Source organism: Bufo gargarizans, chromosome 5 (genome assembly GCF_014858855.1).
Source record: "Bufo gargarizans isolate SCDJY-AF-19 chromosome 5, ASM1485885v1, whole genome shotgun sequence".
Taxonomy (NCBI): Eukaryota; Metazoa; Chordata; class Amphibia; order Anura; family Bufonidae; genus Bufo; species Bufo gargarizans.
Genome location: NC_058084.1, coordinates 267,750,257 through 267,764,225, shown reverse-complemented (window position 1 = coordinate 267,764,225; position 13,969 = coordinate 267,750,257). Strand labels below are relative to the sequence as shown.

General features: G+C 43.6%; 1 protein-coding gene across 3 annotated transcripts in view; it reads left to right on the top strand.

Moving 5' to 3' along the window:
* Nucleotides 1–13,969, top strand: part of RETREG1 (reticulophagy regulator 1) — a 129,837-nt gene that overhangs the window by 86,054 nt on the left and 29,814 nt on the right. For all 3 annotated transcript variants that reach the window (XM_044293138.1, XM_044293139.1, XM_044293140.1), the window contains one exon: nt 9,548–9,674. In XM_044293138.1, coding sequence (XP_044149073.1) covers nt 9,548–9,674 — 127 coding nt within the window. The remainder of the gene's footprint in view (nt 1–9,547; nt 9,675–13,969) is intronic.

Here is a 13,969-nt window from a genome sequence, read left to right as displayed (position 1 = left end):
CAATAAAATATCATATAAAAGTTATAATAAATATTTTATTATAACTTTTATATGATATTTTATTGTACATTCTACTATATAAATATTCTACTATAGACATACCAGTTGGTGAGTGCCTGTTTTTATTTTTATTTTTACATTGACTTCTATGGGACTGCAAAAATAAGTAAATAACTATGTGTGCATTCCATTTCCATATGTCGGTTATGCGAAAAAATAAAACATGTCCTATTATTGTCCACATTACGGACAAGGATAGGACTGTTCTATTAGGGGCCAGCTGCTCCGTCCTGAAAAATACGAAATGCGCATGGTCAGTATCCGTGTTTTGTGAATCCGCAATTTAGACTGAATATTTGCCATTAAATGCCCCCCAATTTATCCCATTGGTCAATTATTGTCAGGATTTCCTCATTTTTGAGTAACCTTAAAGAGGACCTTTCACCAGAATTAAACTTCTAAAGTAACTATACAGGCATGTAGAGCGGCGCCCAGGGACCCCCCTGCACTTACTGTTATACCTGGGAGCCGCTCCGTTCTTCCGTAATTGCCTCCGGTATCTTTACAGTTAGGCTCCACCCAGGGGAACCTGCCGGCGCCTCCTTCTCCCATGCTGCAGCGCTGGCCAATCACAGCGCTCAGCTCATAGCCTGAGAGAGAAAAAAGCCTCTCAGGCTATGAGCTGAGCGCTGTGATTGGCCAGCGCTGCAGCATGGGAGGAGGAAACGCCGGCAGGTTCCCCTGGGTGGAGCCTAACTGTAAAGATACCAGAGGCAATTACGGGAGAATGGAGCGGCGCCCAGGTATAACAGTAAGTGCAGGGGGGTCCCTGGGCACCGCTCTACATGCCTGTATAGTTACTTTAGAAGTTTTATTCTGGTGAAAGGTCCTCTATAAAGGGAATCTGTCACCAACCATGTGGTGTCCTATCTGAGGGTGGCATTAACTGGTGACACTGGGTCACATACTTGAGATCAGCCAGCTATTTTGCTAAAAATCCATATTAGGCTACTTTCACACTAGCGTTCGGCTAGCGTTCGATCGGATCCGTTCTGAACGGATCCGATCATAATAATGCAGACGGAGGCTCCGTTCAGTACGGATCCGTCTGCATTATTTTAGCAAAAAAAAGCTAAGTGTGAAAATAGCCTGGGACGGATCCGTCCAGACTTTCAATGTAAAGTCAATGGGGGACGGATCCGCTTGAAGATTGAGCCACATTGTGGCATCTTCAAACGGATCCGTCCCCATTGACTTACATTGAAAGTCTGGACGGATCCGCACGGATCCGAACGGCCAGGCGGACACCCGAACGCTGCAAGCAGCGTTCAGCTGTCCGCCTGTCCGTGCGGAGGCGAGCGGAGCGGAGGCTGAACGCCACCAGACTGATGCAGTCTGAGCGGATCCGCCTCCATTCAGACTGCATCAGGGCTGGACGGCTGCGTTCGGGTCCGCTCGTGAGCTCCTTCAAACGGAGCTCACGAACGGAAACCCGAACGCTAGTGTGAAAGTAGCCTTAAGCAGCTTCATCGCGAGCCGAGCACTGTAGTCAACTCATTACAGAACACAAGCTCGGGATTCCTCATATTCATGAGTCCTAGCTCACGCTGCCCTGAGGGTAGCATCAAACTAATGACAGACTCCTTTTAACCCTTTCTACAATTTTCCGCTTTTGCATTTTCTTTATTTACTGCTAGCCTTCTTGGAGCCATAACTTTTAGATTTTTTCATTAACATAGCCGTAAAGGGCTTTTTTTTTGTGGAACAAGTTTTACTTTCTAATGGCACCATATAGTATTGCATTTTCAGTGATACCATTTTGGAGTGTGTATTACTTTTTGATCACTTTTTATTCCTTTGTTTTTAGGGGGAGAAGAAGCAATGAAAAAACTGTATTTTTTTTTACGCCATTCACCATATGGGCTTCATTTTTTATATTTTACTAGTATGGGCATTTGGAGATGCAGCAACGGCCATGATGTTTATTTTTTGGTTTATTTTTGTTTAGAACTTTCATATATTTTTTCATTTATCCTGCAATCATTGGATTGCAATTTCCATAAAGTAATGGAATTTTATCCATTACAGTATACAAAGATTGGTATACAGTATATTCCAGTGTAGTACTTCCACCTGCATGTTTACACGGGAAAATACCTGCAGGCCCTGGCCTTCTAACAGACACTGAACGGATGCCCCAATCACCAGATGGAGGAGCGGTTTCCGGCCCAAAAGCTCAGTTCTTCCGAGTTTTTGCACTCTCAGATGCTGTATTCACATTGACCACTGCATGTGAGGGGTTAAATGTCTGCAATCTGCGTTTTTGCTGGTTGCAGACATTAGCCCCTGGTGTCTGCATCTTTAACAACCCGACATGTCACGTACTATTGCGTCACATGTCGGGAAAGGGTTAATGATAATTTCCCAGTGTGTATGAGGGAGGAGATCAATAATACACTATAAAATTCTAATTTTATGATTATTTTTTAGTTCTGTATATACAAAAGAAGAGAAAAGAACTGCTGCCAGTGCTGCTCAATCCAGTAATACTTAATATATTACTGGTTCTTCTGCTTCCCCGCTCATGCCATGCCCCTTTTAAACCTGGCGTGAGCGAGGAGAAGTCACAGAATGCAGTGAAAATAACCTTTGGTCCGCAATCTGCACCAGAAATACGCCTAATGTAGGCACATTTTTAATAGTAGATTAAATGGGCAAATGAGGTTCAATGTGGATAAATGTAAAGTTATGCATCTGGGTGCAAATAATTTACATGCATCATATGTCATGTGGAGGGGGACAGTCAGTGGCGTAACTACCAGGGAAGCAGGGGAAGCGGCTGCTTCGGGGCCAGGGACACTTACTGTGTGTACATAATTTTACATTTTCAGGCCGGCCCCACCCCCGAAAACAATCCCTCCAAACCCTCCCCTTTAAATTTGGTGCGGCCACATAGGGGCCGGGCCCGCCCACCCCGCCCATATCCCCATTCATTAACACAGGGCCCGCCTCCATCCATGATTATCTGCTGAGCTGCCTCTTCTGCCTGCATAGCCTGCCACCCGCCAGAGAACAATTCGGCAGCACGCTATGCAAATTAATGTCTTCAAGCAGCACAGTGGCAGCCCACCAAATTAAGTCCGCCTCAAGGGGCGTGGAGGGTGGGAGAAGCAGCGCATGCATCATGGCAGAGAGTGAAGGGAGGCACAACAGGCATGCACAGCACTCAAAGTAGTTCACCCTTTCCTCCTCTCCCAGTCTGTCAAGTTCAGACTGGGAGAGGAGGTAAGGCCAGGTACAGCAGCAGGCAAAGTTCTGAGTGTGCAGCCATGGCAGGCTGCAGCATGTAGCTGCCACAGGCTGCCATCCCAGTCCCACCAGCCTCCTATATAATAAAATGCATGCATCTGCTTCTGTTATAGTACAGGAGGCTGGCAGAGGCTGGGATGGCCACCTGGCAGCTGCATACTGAAGCCTTCAGCATGTAGCTGCCAGGTAGCCAGATCAAAACCTCTGCCCACGCTTCCTCTGCCAGCCTCCTGTACTATAGCATGCGGTACATGGCAGCCTCCCCTCTCTGCTCGCTGTTCTGCCATCTAATAATGCTTAAGTTACATATACACAAATGTGATGCCAGGATGGTTCTGGGCTGGCATTGGGTGCATGCATATGTGTACCATAATAAGCACTAGTACATGGCAGAGCAGCGGAGGCAGAGAGGGGAGGCTGCCATGTACCGCATGCTATAGTACAGGAGGCTGGCAGAGGAAGGAGTGGGCAGAGGTTGGGATAAAAATTCCATTCACCTCCTTTCACAGTGTTTTAAATATAGGTAAATAAACACAAAAAATTGCCATGTTTAAAAATGTCTTCACTATTAAAAAATATAAATAATTTTCATACCAATAAAAACTACAATTCATCCACCTAAAAAAAAGCTTCAGCTCTTTAGGCAGAAATCTAAAAATAAGTTTTAGCTGTAAAGAAATAGTGATACAAAGACAAATAGTTTTTTTTTAAAGGTTTTATTTTTAATAAGGGTCCATTTACACGTCCGTTGTTCTGGGTCCGCATCCGTTCCACAACTTTGTGGACCCATTCATTTCAATAGGGCCGCAAAAAATGCTGTCTGCATCCGTAGTTCCGTTCCGCAGCCCCCGCAAAATAAGATGGAACATGTCCTCTTCTTGTTTGCAATTGCGACAAGAATAGGCATTTCTATCATAGGGAACTATCACAATGCGGAACGCACACGGTTGGTATCCGTGTTTTGCAAATCTGCATTTGTAGCCTGCATTGACGTCTGAATGGACCCTAAGTGAGGGGGGCCCTGTAAAAAAAATCTGTTCTAGCTACGCCCCTGGGGAGAGTCCTTTGTAGAGAAGGACTTATGTGTACTTTTAGATCATAGATTTAGGCTACATTCATACAGCAGTTAAAAACTGTGTTACGGATGTTTTAGTAATAACCAGTATATACAGGGAGTGCAGAATTATTAGGCAAGTTGTATTTTTGAGGATTAATTTTATTATTGAACAACAACCATGTTCTCAATGAACCCAAAAAACTCATTAATATCAAAGCTGAATATTTTTGGAAGTAGTTTTTAGTTTGTTTTTAGTTTTAGCTATTTTAGGGGGATATCTGTGCGTGCAGGTGACTATTACTGTGCATAATTATTAGGCAACTTAACAAAAAACAAATATATACCCATTTCAATTATTTATTTTTACCAGTGAAACCAATATAACATCTCAACATTCACAAATATACATTTCTGACATTCAAAAACAAAACAAAAACAAATCAGTGACCAATATAGCCACCTTTCTTTGCAAGGACACTCAAAAGTCTGCCATCCATGGATTCTGTCAGTGTTTTGATCTGTTCACCATCAACATTGCGTGCAGCAGCAACCACAGCCTCCCAGACACTGTTCAGAGAGGTGTACTGTTTTCCCTCCTTGTAAATCTCACATTTGATGATGGACCACAGGTTCTCAATGGGGTTCAGATCAGGTGAACAAGGAGGCCATGTCATTAGATTTTCTTCTTTTATACCCTTTCTTGCCAGCCACGCTGTGGAGTACTTGGACGTGTGTGATGGAGCATTGTGCTGCATGAAAATCATGTTTTTCTTGAAGGATGCAGACTTCTTCCTGTACCACTGCTTGAAGAAGGTGTCTTCCAGAAACTGGCAGTAGGACTGGGAGTTGAGCTTGACTCCATCCTCAACCCGAAAAGGCCCCACAAGCTCATCTTTGATGATACCAGCCCAAACCAGTACTCCACCTCCACCTTGCTGGCGTCTAAGTCGGACTGGAGCTCTCTGCCCTTTACCAATCCAGCCACGGGCCCATCCATCTGGCCCATCAAGACTCACTCTTATTTCATCAGTCATTAAAATCTTAGAACAATCAGTCTTGAGATATTTCTTGGCCCAGTTTTGACGTTTCAGCTTGTGTGTCTTGTTCAGTGGTGGTCGTCTTTCAGCCTTTCTTACCTTGGCCATGTCTCTGAGTATTGCACACCTTGTGCTTTTGGGCACTCCAGTGATGTTGCAGCTCTGAAATATGGCCAAACTGGTGGCAAGTGGCATCTTGGCAGCTGCACGCTTGACTTTTCTCAGTTCATGGGCAGTTATTTTGCGCCTTGGTTTTTCCACACGCTTCTTGCGACCCTGTTGACTATTTTGAATGAAACGCTTGATTGTTCGATGATCACGCTTCAGAAGCTTTGCAATTTTAAGAGTGCTGCATCCCTCTGCAAGATATCTCACTATTTTTGACTTTTCTGAGCCTGTCAAGTCCTTCTTTTGACCCATTTTGCCAAAGGAAAGGAAGTTGCCTAATAATTATGCACACCTGATATAGGATGTTGATGTCATTAGACCACACCCCTTCTCATTACAGAGATGCACATCACCTAATATGCTTAATTGGTAGTAGGCTTTCGAGCCTATACAGCTTGGAGTAAGACAACATGCATAAAGAGGATGATGTGGTCAAAATACTCATTTGCCTAATAATTCTGCACTCCCTGTAGCAGCCGTCAAAAAATAGGACATGTCCTGTTTTTGCCCATTTTCAGGAGTGCACAGCCATTACAAACAGGTTAAGGTGCCTTTCAGGGGTTAAAAAAAAACATCCTCTTGAATACTCTGACACTCACTCTGCACTAGGGGGAACTGGAAGGACCTAATGCTCTCAGAATCATGAGGCTGGAAGCCTCAGGTCATCTGCAGCCTCATCTGGAATAAGCAGTTCAGTTCTGGGCACCAGTCCATAGAAAGGATGCCCTGGAGCTGGGAAAAGTACAGAGGAGAGCGACTAAACTGATAAGGCTCCTTTCACATCACCGTTTCTCCTTTCCGAGAACGGAAAGGACGGATTCTGAAGATAACTTAGACCTAACTGAGCGTAACGGAGCCTAAAAAGACCCCATAGACTATAATGGGGTCCTTTTGGTGTCCACTCAGAATATGATTTTTGAGCAGAGACGAAAGTCCTGCATGCACATCATACCTGACAATGTATTTCCATGTAGCTCTTAGCACTGACTACAGGGGGGGATTTTCTGCGTGTCAAAAAGAAGTGGGTGTTTTTTCCTCAGATGCAAGTGTTTTTTTGAGTGGTCAAAAAACATAGGTGCAAAATTCATGTGTGTGGGGACCCTACCACTGGCCAGCATGTGGCATTGCAGAGTGCCACAGAGGAAGCAGCTTACGGAGTGAACAGGGGACAAACAGTGTCAATAAAAGGACAATGAAAGCACAGGCCACCCCCTGCAGACCATTCTGCATTACTGAGGTGTCCCCATGAAGTACAGCACTGCTAGGAGCACCATACAGTATACACAGCACTGTCATGTTGTAGGGACTAGCAGGGACTATATGTAAGCATTAGACATCACACTGCCCTCAGCTAGAAGAAATGCTAGCACTATGGGAGCTGATTTGGCAGACAAATGGCTGAACTTCTTTTTACGGTCACTGTGTTAGTTCACAATTATAGCAAAAATATAGAAATTCATAGGTTTTCTGCTTTAGTAGGCCTGCGCCTCCTCATAACTCCAGCAGATCCACCGCCAGCTATGGGCCTTTTCTAAGACTGGCGTCTAAAATGGCACAGTGTATATTGTTTGGAGTGGAGTCACTGCCAGGTACATTCTTCTGCCCACCGAGCATATTCACAGATAATCTCCTGTTAAATTTGCAGCTGTCATTACTGAGCCATCGAAGTCACCAGGGGCACTTTCTTAACGCTGTGAGCCAAGTTTCTAAGGGCTCATTCACACGGCCGTGTGAAGCCTGTGCCCGTGCTGTGGACTGAAAATTGCGGTCTGCAATGCACAAGCACCGACCTTTAAGCAAAAAGATCCGCAATACACGAATGCTGACCCATTCACTTCAATGGGTCCGCAATCCGTCCGTTAAGCAAAAAGATAGAGCATGTTCTAGATTTTTGCAGTGCGAAGGCACGGAACGGAACCCCAGGAAGCACTCCGTAGTGGTTCTGTAATGCTCCGTTCCGTGCTACCGTTCTGCATCTCCGGATTTGCAGACCCATTGAAGTGAATGGGTCAGCATTGTTGTATTGCGGATCCGCAAATGCGGGCCACAATATGTCAACGGGCAGCACACGTTCGTGTGAGTGAGCCCTAATGCAAACATATATTTAGCTGAATAATCACAATTGTCGTGTTGTCACTGTGTTTTCTGCAGTTTTGTTATGGTTTTAATTATGATCTGTTATGTATTGTTTGAAAAAATATATTTGTTATAACAACATTAACCCTGTGTACCCTGGAGGTTTTTTGTTTTTGCGCTCCCTGCCTTCCCAAGAGCCATAACATTTTTATGTTTCCATTCACATAGCCGTATGAGGGCTTGTTTTTTGCGGGACAAGTTGTACTTTCCAGCGCCACCATTTAATCTGGTATATGATGTAGTGGGAAGCAGTTTTAAGGTTTTTTTTATTAGCAATGTTCGATGCACGATAAAACTGACCAGTCACTTTCATTCTACAGGTCAGTACGAATCTGGCGATACCTTATATGTATAGTTCGTGGGGGAAAATATTTTTATATTTTTGTAGTATGGGCATTTTCGCACGTGGCAACACCTATGCTGTGTGTTTTTTTTTTTTGTTTTGTTTTTTCATTTTAGGGAAAGGGGGAGATTAGAATCTTTATATTTTTCTAATTTTATTATTTTTAAAAACTTTTTTTTTTCTTATAGGTAACTATAACAAACAATCATTAGATTGCTATTCACACAGATTCAATGCATTAGCATTGTACTAATTTCCTATGGATCCTGGTCAGAATCTTTTTTATATAATACATTCCATAATCTATTATAGATTAAGGCTGGTGTCACACAAGGTTTTTTGTTTGTTTTTTGCATTTTTTTAGGTTTTTTGCGTTTTTAATGTGTTTTTTGGATTACTTTTTTGGGCATTTTGGGGAGGTTTTCATGGCAAAATTCTGGTGGCGGTCACGTGGTGTCCGCCTTCCATCATTTTTAATGGGAGGCGGCAGTGCTGTTCTCGTAATTGGCGGTTTAAAGCTGCAACCATGCTAAGAAAAAGCATGTTTCTTTTTGACACAGTGTCCAGGCGAATTGCTGCAGGAAGCCTGTTCATGGCTTAGCACCATTCAGTGGGGCTAAACAATAAGTGCGCCTGTGGCATTCAAAGTAAAAAAATACTGCCTATTTTGCGTATAGCCTTAAGGGTAATACCTTGTGGGGTATCTGGGGCAGCCACCCGCACTAAGTGGTTTCACCCTATGGGTAGAGCCACATATGCCTGTATTTCACAACGACCAAGGTATGCAAAAATTGGTGAGGATTAGATTATCGCGGAAAGTCAATGGGCCAGATATATCATTAGGCAAAGTCACTTTTGTGGAGTGGAAAAGTCGCAAAAAAGTCCCAAAAGGCTAAAACTGCGCACAAATTTGCGACTTTTTTCTGCTCTGCACTATGCTCGCCAGTTTTCAGAAAGTGGGCGTGTTTTCGTATGTAAATGAATCTCTAGACAGATTTACTATTGGGACTTTTTAAAAAAGTCGCAACTTCACTCCAGTGTGGACCATGCTTATCTTTTGAGACTTTTTAATAGAACATGCGACTTTTTCATAAAAACGTGCGACTTTTGTAAAGCTGCTTACTGACGGATAAACTGCTACCGTCAAACCACATTTATTACAGTCTTAAAGGGGCGATCATAAATCTGACTTGGCTAAAACTGACTTTAGCCATATGTGAAAGTGGAGAGAGCTGTCAGAGTCGTGATAAATCTGGCCCAATGTGTTTGTGATCTGCAGCACGGGCACAGGGCACACACTCGTGTGCATGAGCCCTAATCCTACATAAAGTCTATAAGGCCATAACATACTGTAGTATAAATGTTACTGTACATAGTACACACTTATGTGCACTTACATACTGTATATGACTCACTATAATAAATGTCTTATTCTCGTTTTTAATTTTTAATGATTACATTTCATTTACAAAAAGTCTTTCAATTTCTTTCTCTTAGGTGGGAGGTGATCAGCGCTAATTCAGAATGCAAACCTCGACTCAGCCAGTGCATTGCGGAATCCTGGTCAAGCTACACAATATTTCTACATGAATTATCTCATTATAAACAGCAAAATCCAGGCAAGGTATGAATATATTCAGTTTTGCATTTATATGAACAAATGAGCAGCAATGAGGTATATTTTGATGAATCTGATAATAAAGTGGCCAGGGTAAGAGGGGGGGGGAGGGGGTTCACATCGGCTTTGGGTCCGTCAGGTTATCGCTTGGGGGTTTGGCATTTTACTTGACTGCCTGCTGTGCCATGTTCTCCCATGTTCTAGACAAAATTTGTGACTGAGCCACCAACGCAGATGTGAGTGAAGCCTTGCAAAGATTGCCATCATTCTGTTCCTGAACAAAACGCAGTATAACAAGGGCGATATTACCAATAATAAGGCTGGCAATGTTTGATACAGAAGGGGATCCGGCAGGAAGGAGCAGAATAGGTCTTTCCTTTATATTTCTCATTCCCTTCCAACCCTCATGGCATGTCTTAAAAAATTGCATCACAAACTGCAACAAATTGCTGAGTGACATCACCCGAAAAATATATAAGGGCTCATGCACACGACCGCTTGCTGGCTGTCTGTGCTCCATAGTGCTTCCGTGGGCTTCCGATCCTTGCCTCTGTTTCGCACCATATCTTCCGGATTGTGGACCCAAGTGAATAGGCTGCTTCCGTCATATATGGTGCCCTTATATTGTGACCGACGGTTGTGTGCATGAGCCCTAAGGGACAAACATGAACACATGTTAGCACCAGATAGTGACTGAGTAATACCGTACTGTTAATTAATAAAACCACTGTACTTATACCATCATTACCCTTTGGTGCATAATTTACTGCTGCAGAATTCCAGCAAATATGCTCCAGGTTTTACATTCTGGAAAATGTGCGTGGACCCTAAGGATGAGTTTACACAACATTTCTAAGGCCAGGTTCATACAAGTGTAATTTTGTATTAGGTGCAGGTTTAACTAATCCAAACTCACAGCATTAGGGCTCTTTCACACGAGCGGATGCCGTGCGTGGAATCTGCTGCGTGAAAGAGAGCCAAGCCGCGCTCTGGCCAGCAGAGACACGGAGCAGTAACATAATTGATAATGATCCGTGTCTCTATATGACCTTTTTACTACAAAATCACAGTGAGATACAGTTGTCACAGTGATTTAGTAGTAAAAAGATTACAGAGAGGCACGGAGCATTATCAATCATGTTAATGCTCCGTGTCTCTGCTGTCCAGAGCAGGGCTTGGCACTCTTTCACGCAGCGAATTACCCGCACAGGATCCGCTCATGTGAAAAAGCCCTTATAGATCACTGTTCCAGTCTTTAAACCAGTGGTCTTTAAACCAGTGGTCAGGCCAAAATACAGATGCAAAATTTGTAAAAAGAAAAAAAAAAAGATATATATATTGTGACAGTGAAAGGTTGGGTCTTGGAAAACAGGTATTTTCCTTCCAACATAGAAACATAGAAACATAGAATGTGTCGGCAGATAAGAACCATTTGGCCCATCTAGTCTGCCCAATATATCTGAATCCTATGAATAGCCCCGGCCCTATCTTATATGAAGGATGGCCTTATGCCTATCCCATGCATGCTTAAACTCCTTCACTGTATTTGCAGCTACCACTTCTGCAGGAAGGCTATTCCATGCATCCACTACCCTCTCAGTAAAGTAATACTTCCTTATATTACTTTTAAACCTTTGCCCCTCTAATTTAAAACTGTGTCCTCTTGTGGTAGTTTTTCTTCTTTTAAATATGCTCTCCTCCTTTACCGAGTTGATTCCCTTTATGTATTTAAAAGTTTCTATCATATCCCCTCGGTCTCTTCTTTCTTCCAAGCTATACATATTAAGGTCTTTTAACCTTTCCTGGTAAGTTTTATCCTGCAATCCATGTACTAGTTTAGTAGCTCTTCTCTGAACTCTCTCTAGAGTATCTATATCCTTCTGGAGATATGGCCTCCAGTACTGCGCACAATACTCCAAGTGAGGTCTCACTAGTGATCTGTACAGCGGCATAAGCACTTCACTCTTTCTACTGCTTATACCTCTCCCTATACATCCAAGCATTCTGCTTGCATTTCGTGCTGCTTTATTACATTGTCTTCCCACCTTTAAGTCTTCTGAAATAATTACTCCTAAATCCCTTTCCTCAGATACTGAGGTCAGGACTGTGTCGAATATTCTATATTCTGCCCTTGGGTTTTTACGCCCCAGGTGCATTATCTTGCACTTATCCACATTAAATTTCAGTTGCCAGAGTTCTGACCATTCTTCTAGTTTTCCTAAGTCCTTTTCCATTTGGCGTTTCCCTCCAGGAACATCAACCCTGTTACATATCTTTGTGTCATCAGCAAAAAGACAAACCTTACCATCGAGGCCTTTTGCAATGTCACTTATGAAGATATTAAACAAAATTGGTCCCAGTACAGATCCCTGTGGAATCCCACTGGTAACATGACCTTGTTTTGAATGTTCTCCATTGACTACAACCCTCTGTTGTCTGTCACTCAGCCACTGCCTAATCCACTCAACAATATGGGAGCCCATGCTCAATGACTGCAGTTTATTGATAAGTCTTCTATGTGGGACAGTGTCAAAAGCCTTACTAAAATCTAGATATGCGATGTCTACTGCACCTCCACCGTCTATTATTTTAGTCACCCAGTCAAAAAAATCTATAAGATTTGTTTGACATGATCTCCCTGAAGTAAACCCATGCTGTTTTTCATCTTGCAATCCATGGGATTTTAGATGTTCCACAATCCTATCCTTTAATAGGGTTTCCATTAATTTGCCTACTATTGATGTCAGACTCACTGGTCTATAGTTGCTCGATTCCTCCCTACTACCTTTCTTGTGAATGTGCTGCTGGGCTGATTTACAGCCAGGTGAGGTCAAATACCGGACCAGATTTTAAATGCCAGTCTGGGTTTTGGCAGCACCTGGCTGTCCTTAGATAGGCAGCTGGGCTCAAAAGCCAGGTCTCTGTGTTGGGATCTGGGAGCCTAGTGTCTGGATGAAGGCTTCCTACCTGTTTGGCGTGAAAACAGGTTGGTGCTGCTATCAGCAAAGACTCTTTGAGGCAGAATTGCCGCATGGTGTGAATTACCAGCAACACCTCAAGGTGACTTTTTGTTTGAATATAACTATTTGTTTTGTCACCTGCCTAAAGTTTGAATAAAACACTAAACAGTTTGATCCAAAAAACTTGTTGTTGCCTCTATACTGCATCCGCTAATCCTGTCTACCAGAGCGAGTCCCCACAATTGGTGGAGGATGCGGGCAAGAGCAGTAAGGCTGGCGAGAATGCCGATATTTTGGGTTTCTGCATTTTTCAGGCACGGTTGTATGTCATACATTAAACCAGCTGTATTACAACCAGTGCCCCACGACAAAATAGAGGCTGTTGTGAAGGCCCTCATGGAGGCAAATCTTCAGCAGTGAGGACTACCTAAAGAGGTTCTAACCGACCAAGGGACCCCTTTTATGTCCAAGGTGATGAGGGAACTCTGTAAGTTGCTGCACATAAAACAACTACGGACGTCTGTTTACCATCCGCAAACGGGCGGTCTGGTGGAACGGTTTAACCAAACATTAAAAAATATGTTAAAAAAGGTAGTGTCTAAAGATGGGAAGAGCTGGGACCTCCTTCTGTCCTATCTCATATTCACAGTGCGAGAGGTACCCCAGGCCTCTATTGGGTTCTCGCCTTTCGAACTGCTATATGGCAGACACCCTCGCGGTCTCTTGGACGTGGCTAAAGATGCGTGGGAACAACCCACTCCACATAAAAGTGTCATTGAGTACGTTACCCAGATGCAAGATTGGATAGAGACAGTGTTGCCTCTTGTTAGGGAGCATATGGGGGCAACTCAGCAAGCTCAGAGTCGGGTCTATAATCTGCAGGCTCGGGTCCGGATCTTTAACCTGGATGATCGGGTTTTGGTTCTGGTTTTGATCGGGTTTTGGTGCCAACTGTGGACAGTAAGTTCCTGGCTAGGTGACAGGGGCCAACGAGGTACTTGAGAAAATTGGAGATGTAAATTACAAGGTACACCAGCCAGGGCGGCGAAAGCCAGAGCAGGTTTACCATGTGAATTTTCTCAAACTGTGGAAAGATAGGGAAACCTGTACAGAAGACAGCCTGGTACCAGGCCCCTATGTCTGATGCAAGAGAGGCAGCTGCCACAGTAAAAATTGCTGACAGTCTCTCCTCGAAACAGACTCAGGAGGCCAGGGAGTTCGTTAGTTGGAACACGGATGTGTTCTCGGACCTCCCTGGATGCACTTCCATAATCCAGCATGACATTGTCACTGAGCCTCAGGCAAAAGTGCGATTAAAACCATACCAGGTGCCAGAGGCTC